The sequence below is a fragment of the Arachis duranensis genome, chromosome 1 (genome assembly GCF_000817695.3).
Source record: "Arachis duranensis cultivar V14167 chromosome 1, aradu.V14167.gnm2.J7QH, whole genome shotgun sequence".
Classification (NCBI taxonomy): Eukaryota; Viridiplantae; Streptophyta; class Magnoliopsida; order Fabales; family Fabaceae; genus Arachis; species Arachis duranensis.
Window position 1 is genome coordinate 91330979 of NC_029772.3, and position 6647 is coordinate 91337625.

The 6647-nt window shown below is 35.6% G+C and overlaps 2 protein-coding genes across 3 annotated transcripts; one reads left to right on the forward strand and one right to left on the reverse strand.

The window, feature by feature from the left end:
* Positions 1-406: 406 nt before the first annotated feature.
* LOC107459585 (gamma-glutamyl peptidase 3) lies at positions 407-1807 on the forward strand. Its single transcript, XM_016077821.3, has 3 exons — positions 407-853; positions 930-1262; positions 1422-1807. The coding sequence occupies exons 1-3, from the start codon at positions 527-529 to the stop codon at positions 1533-1535; spliced, it is 774 nt and encodes a 257-aa protein (XP_015933307.1). The 5' UTR covers positions 407-526; the 3' UTR covers positions 1536-1807.
* On the reverse strand, positions 1784-6647 carry LOC107459530 (histone-lysine N-methyltransferase ASHR3). Of its 2 annotated transcripts, XM_016077758.3 has the most exons (11): positions 6168-6647; positions 5934-6080; positions 5559-5723; positions 4619-4645; positions 4142-4256; positions 3839-3929; positions 3152-3245; positions 2965-3043; positions 2701-2872; positions 2297-2377; positions 1792-2147 (listed from the first exon to the last, which is right to left on the reverse strand). In XM_016077758.3, exons 1-11 carry the CDS (start codon positions 6507-6509, stop codon positions 1982-1984), a joined length of 1479 nt encoding a protein of 492 aa, XP_015933244.1. In that variant the 5' UTR covers positions 6510-6647; the 3' UTR covers positions 1792-1981. The 2 variants fall into 2 exon arrangements, with proteins under 2 accessions (XP_052118160.1, XP_015933244.1); XM_052262200.1 differs by having other exon boundaries at positions 1784-2147; positions 5934-6647.

The following is a 6647-nucleotide window of genomic DNA, read 5'->3' on the forward strand; positions in this document are numbered from 1 at the left end:
CATAGATTTTATACATTGATATGTAAGCTGCATTAAAATAGTCCATTCAAGAAATGATGTCGTATTACCTTTTTTTTTATCATATAGTACAATTAACATTTCAATAATGTCACAGAATTACTATAAAAATATCCCTTAATTATATTTAGAATATTATCTACTATTTCCTAAATATTCATTTATCTTGATTCCAAATAAACGCTCTGTTATTCAAAAGTTTTATACTTTTTTTATGTATAATAATTGTCATATTAAAATTTTTGTTCATCTTTTACTCAATAAATCTAGAGACAATAAAATCTACATATATATTAATCTAAAAAGTTTACCAGAAGACGGTCAACGGAAAAAAAATTATTATAATTTTGCAATTGGAACAAAATTAAATATAAATAGACGTGTGTAGTCTACAAATTAGCACACACAAAAATTGGTTTTGGTTTCTGGGTTAGATTCTCCTTTCAACTTTTCAAATCACGAACTCATTCATAATTGCTACCACTCCATCCTCTAATTTCACTTGAAGATGGTAATGAATAATAATGGAAATGGAAGAAGATATGGTTTGCTTCAAGCAGCAAAGGACCCTGAGTATGTGAAGAAAATGTATGGCGGATACTTGAAGGTGTATGCAGAAGCATTTGGTGAAGAAGGAGCAAGTTGGGATTTGTTTAGAGTGTGTGAAGGAGAGTTTCCTGAGATCAGTGAGCTCCATAAATATGATGGGTTTGTTGTATCAGGTAGTTCAAATGATGCATTTGGTAATGACTATTGGATCCTCAAACTTTGCTTCCTTTTGCAAATCCTTGATGCCATGGAGAAGAAGATTCTTGGCATTTGCTTTGGTCACCAGGTACTGTATACAGTATACATTTCCTTCTCATTCAGCACATGCTTAGTCACGTGACCTGATTGTTCTCTATATATAGGTACTATGCAGGGCATTGGGTGGAAGGGTTGGGAGAGCAAAAAGAGGTTGGGATATTGGGATAACACAAGTGAGTTTTGCCAAAGATAGAGCTCCATTATGGTACCTTGATGACCATCATAACATGCCATCATCACTCTCCATCATTGAGATACACCAAGATGAGATTTTTGAGGTTCCTGTGGGTGCAAATGTCATAGCTTCCTCAGACAAAACTGGGGTTGAAATATTTGTAATTGAAGATCACATTCTTGGAATTCAAGGTCACCCTGAGTATAACAAAGATATACTATTTAATCTAATTGACCGCCTTCTTGGTATGGACAAGATAGAGGTAATTAACAAATTGAATATATTTTTTTTCAAACAAACAATTTATAGTCCATTATAATTAGAATAATCATGGTCTTTCCGTCTTTGTACTAAAAGGGAAATTTTATAATGATATATTATCCCAAAAGGCTTAACGATTTTTATTGCAATAATAATGCAGAAAAGGTTTGCTGAAGAAGTGAAGTGCCGAGTAGAATTGGGGGAGCCTGATAGGAAGTGTTGGGAAAAGATATGTAGGAACTTTCTCAAGGGACACCACAAAATATGTGACTAAATTGGGATTCAACCTTTTCAGTGTATATTAGATTATGATAATAATGATAAGTATATATAACTCCGAAAATAGATAACATGATTGAAATTTTAGATGGATAGAGAAATTCACTAATTAACATAACTCTGTACTTGAGATTCAGAAGACAATACAAATAGGAATGGTTGGATTTTTCCCATTGAATTAGTATCTTTTTGTTCAACTGTAATTTTTTCATTCTTAAATTCGATAAATAAAATAAAAGATTTATTTCATTGTTCAATTGCTACAAATGCCATTGTCGTCTGCTCTTAGCAAACTGATCCCTATCGCCCTGGTTCATTTTTTTTCGCTTTATCATTTTTCCTTTTCAAATGAGTTTTGTATTTGAAAATTCATCTCGGCTTTACATACAAAAGTGATGGCAATGCACAAGGATTACCAAAATAAGGCACCAAACAAACGAATCATACATGTGTTTCTATGGCAGGACATGCAGCTGAAGTTCTCTTACGCTTTGATCCCCAACCCCAACAAATATCTAACTTCACAATTTTCTTTTTCACCCCTAAAAACCCTCGACAATTTGGGGCACCACATTGACATTTTACCTCAGGTCCAAATTGCACAAATCTGATAAGTCAATAAGAAATGTTAATCTCTGATCACATAGATAAATTCACAGTTTATTTCCTGTGTTATTCTTAACATACCCAGAAAAGAGATGAGAATATGCACTAAGTAGAAAATAGAAAATGAAGAAAGAAAAAAGCAGGAAATACCTGTAATCATATGTTAAGGGATCTCCCGTTTCTATTGAACGGGAAGCAAATACACCAACCCGCGTTTCACCATCTACTTGCCTGCAAGAAACAGCGAAAACTAAGACGGATACACAGCAAGGCACCTGCCATGGAATAGACAAATTCTTTCCCTTTTTGTGTAGTAATATTTGGAAGATATCTCACTACTTGTTACATGTTTTAAGAACAAGTACATTCTGCAACTAAATGCCCATCTATTTAACTCTTTCTATTAAAATCTTTGTTAAATGTATGTATGGGTATTAAATCGTGATAGCAGTTAGCAGAACTTTGGTATAATATCAAAGAATTCCCATTTCGGGTTACACAACTAGTACAACAGTGAACTAATGAAGCCAATGGAAAGAATTTTTGGCACTAACCACTTCTCGAGAACACAGTTGGGATCACAACCATGGTTTAAGAAGCGAGCCATATTTCCTTTGAAGGTTGCATCTATAGTAAAATCTTTACGAATCTCACACATGTAAAAATTCTGTGCACCCCCGTATTTCATGTCCCAAAGCCTTTTTTCACATAAAGCATCATCAATGACTGCAACAGAACATTTCCGTTAATGGTGGAACGGCACACTTGAAAGATAAAAAAGGTTTTTAAAAATATAAGCCAAAAGAAATGAGAGCTACCTTCTCCAATATACTCAATTATGAATTCGCCTTTGTTGATGGTTTCAGCTGCCTCTACTCCCCATCCACAATGTTCAGTCTGAAACAGAAGCACATGGTTGCAAAAATTTAGAATTTTTCACCCCAAACAAAATTCAATCCCGAATATACACATTGAGATTAAAGGAGAAAAGGATGTTTCATAGACCTTGACCAGCTTAATCTTTTTCTCCTTGCGAAATGGCCTATTACCGCAATTTTCTGAGCAGCGACATGACTTTGAGCAACTTATGCATTGAACCCTAACAAAATGAAAACTACATGTTATAATAGAATATGGGAAACCTACAACTTATCGAAGCTATTAACAAGTCACTTGACAGGTATATGTCATGAAAATGAAATATAATAGAATCTATATAAGGTGCGGGTAAACAATGGGTGAACATTTATAACTTCTCGGATCCATGGGAGTAAAGATAAAACATTTTTTGTCAGACAAATGACATTTCTCAACAGGTATTTGCTGAACGGGTGTGCCAAGCTTCAATATCTCTTTATTCTCTATGATAACCATAAATTTCATTGTCAACTATAAATTGATAACAAAATAGAACAAGTACATGTTTATTTTAATGTTTATCGTTTATCAATGTCATGCTCTTACAATATCATCTAACCTAAACATGATTGCCATATCATTTGGAAGAGGTAATCTTTAGCTAGATTAGTTTAAAATGTAACAACCCCAGACTAAACAATGGTGTAAAAGGTTATCATTATCACTGAATCAAATCGCATAACACAATGAAATCTAAAATCCATCTATACCTAAGCGGAAAAAAATTGATAAAATATGTAAATAAACAAACGACCGAAGACAATTCACAAGTACCTGCACACACAATCATCCGAACAGGTAGAGCTGCAACTGGTACACCCCGCACCATCATCTTCGTCACTACGCTTCTTGACTAAGTAGGAATCTAAGATTAGATTAAGGTTAGCAATATCATGATCGGCAGTCAGCACAGAAGTTAACCTCTGTTAATGAGGAATGCAATGACAAACAGTAAAACTAGATATCCTAACACAGATGTCATAAAACTATTTTACTTAGCATTCTTAAGGAGAACTGATTATTTATTCTTAAATGAATTGGTAACTGTTTCAGCAAAATAAATAAAATGTAGGATACTGCGCCTTATATGCACATATGATGGTGGTTCCATCTTAGTCTCCATCTCTTTCCATGTAAGATCAATCTTGAAATCCTCATTGACATATGGAACAGGCAACCGACGAAATACTTCCTGGAAAAGGCCAGGGAAGTCAACGAAATTGTTGGCCAGAGATTAAACATAATAATGCAAATGGAACATGGTCAAAAATATTATCATCTATAACATTCCAAAATCTAAATATAGAAAAAAGACACTTGCATAACAGAACCCTACAGAATTGATGGCAATTTAACAATATAAAGCACTTCTTTTTCTTCCCAAATAGGTATCTCTTATTATCTCTAACAACGAGTATCCCAAAATGTAAATGTGCCATGCCAAGACGTCATTACTTTCCAAACATTTACCATGGCTCCACGAGAAATAGAAGTACAGCACAAGATTTATACAAATATGATTTGAAGAAAGAACATATGAGTCATAAATCTAACCTGTATGTCACTTGTGGAACCTTCAAGCTGCTTATCCAACAAATACAACAGTCCTGTCAGCAAACCTAATAAATGAAAAATACTAATAAAAAAATAAAAAAATGGAAATAAATAAAAATAAGCTGATATTTTTGTCCTTCATGACGTATCTCACTCAGTTGAGAAAAATATATCCAAAGTAGTCAAACCACTACTTTTTCCATCTTAAGCAAGGATTAATGGCAACCAAGTTTTTTCAAAGACAGAATTTTATACAAAAACTAAACTTCAGAACCAAATTCCAAGTGACGCATTAATGTTTTCAAGGATCATAGTACGATTTAACATAAAAGTGAAATCCAGTGAGAAACATGATCGACACTCCACATGTGACAACCTCCGATAGATAATTTTAACTCTAAATAAAATTGCAGTAGTATGTAGTTCTGATGATTGTGCAAAAGTATCTGACAGCGTGATCTAAGACAAGCTAAAACAAAAATGTAAGGCTGCGAATAAATTCGGGCATAGTTTACACTCACTGAAAAGTTTCAAACTAGTGCCCATATCCCTTCCCACTCCCACTCGTCCTCCTTTAAAATTTTTTATTGGACAAAATTAAAGAGACAGTAAGAAGACAGTAAGAAAAACCAAGTAAAGAAACAAGAAATTTGAGATTAGCAGACGCCACCAGTGTTAGTGTTAAAAAAAAATCAGTAAAATTAGAGCTCACAATAAACTGGAAAGCATATCCTTGTGATTGTGATTTAAGTTGTAGAGAGGAAAATGATAGGAGGGAAAGGAACAAAAAACACAAAAGACTAACATAAAGAAAAGATATTCCCAAACAGGGCAAAGAATTAAATCTGAATATGTCATGTATCTAATGAAAGCATCTATTGCAGCGTAAACAATCAATATGCAGTGACAGTAAAAGGTCTCTGTGAAAAGATAAAATGACCTTCCCATCCAATCGCCAATCAGAAGGATGCCTCCAACAAATAGCATGTCCAGGATTGTCCTGTAGGCTCACCACAGCCTCTGGCCATGGGGCACATTTTTCATGAAATGCGTTTGTACAACGCACACACCGCAACTGCTTCTTTTGTTTGCAGACAAAGCATGCCTGTTTATAGAACCATTTTTCTCAATTGCATTAGTGGGCACAACACTAAAGTTAATATCACAAATTATAGCTACGCCCTAAAACCCCTCTATCACTGAGATGTGATTATAATGCCAATTATGAGCATATAGCATCCACACACACCCGTGGCCATCTTAATTGAATCTATTCATTACGCTGATTGTAAGATGCGATTCATCAAATACTTACATGTCGTGAGCACTTGAATTTTTTTGGATTCGAGATCCCCATAGTTTCTTTTGCACAATTGATATGGTAGATTCCCCCACAGCCACGAACAGAACAACATAGCTCCTCCCCTGGGCACACTAGACGATGGCAAACAAGGCATTCAACCTGAACCAATACACAGAAGTAGATTCTAATCCCCCCAGTGTTCATAGCAAAATCTACAGACTTCAGGGAAAAGAAATTGAATTGTACCATTTTGGAAGCGCCAACGAGGAAGGGAAGTGAGAATTCAAGATCGGGATCCTCGGAGCCAATCTTGTTCCTCTTCTGAGAGAACTCTCTGATTCCATCCTCCAAACCCTTGGCGTCACCATTAGCTGCTTTGACGGCAGGAACCTTAATCTCGGTTCCGTGAGTTTTGTGGATGCGAATGCCATCTTGCCGAAGAGCATAGCGCGTGTAAACAACGGTGTTGGATGGTGGCGATAGGTTTTTGAGGTTGGCTGAGTGGAGAGAATTGGTTAAGACAGGAGGGTCTGCGGGGGTGGGGAGAGCTAGAGTCTCGGAAAGAGACAAATTCCCCAAATCGGGCATGGTTGGCGGTGGAATTTGGAACCCTAGAATTTTGGAGGAAGATGCATGGATTGGAAGAAGAAGAAGAAGAAGACGAAGAAGAAGAATAGGGGGAGGTGGATGAGGAAGAAGGGAGAGAAGTAAAGACTGAAAGGAGTA

Coding starts and splice junctions, on each gene's coding strand:
- LOC107459585 (XM_016077821.3), top strand. CDS start 527: ATGGTAATGAATAATAATGGAAATGGAAGAAGATATGGTTTGCTTCAA. Junction 854..929: donor GCATTTGCTTTGGTCACCAG/GTACTGTATACA, acceptor CTCTATATATAG/GTACTATGCAGGGCATTGGG. Junction 1,263..1,421: donor TTGGTATGGACAAGATAGAG/GTAATTAACAAA, acceptor ATAATAATGCAG/AAAAGGTTTGCTGAAGAAGT.
- LOC107459530 (XM_052262200.1), bottom strand. CDS start 6,509: ATGCCCGATTTGGGGAATTTGTCTCTTTCCGAGACTCTAGCTCTCCCC. Junction 5,724..5,933: donor AATTCAAGTGCTCACGACAT/GTAAGTATTTGA, acceptor TTCTATAAACAG/GCATGCTTTGTCTGCAAACA. Junction 2,378..2,700: donor AACTGTGTTCTCGAGAAGTG/GTTAGTGCCAAA, acceptor TGTTTCTTGCAG/GCAAGTAGATGGTGAAACGC.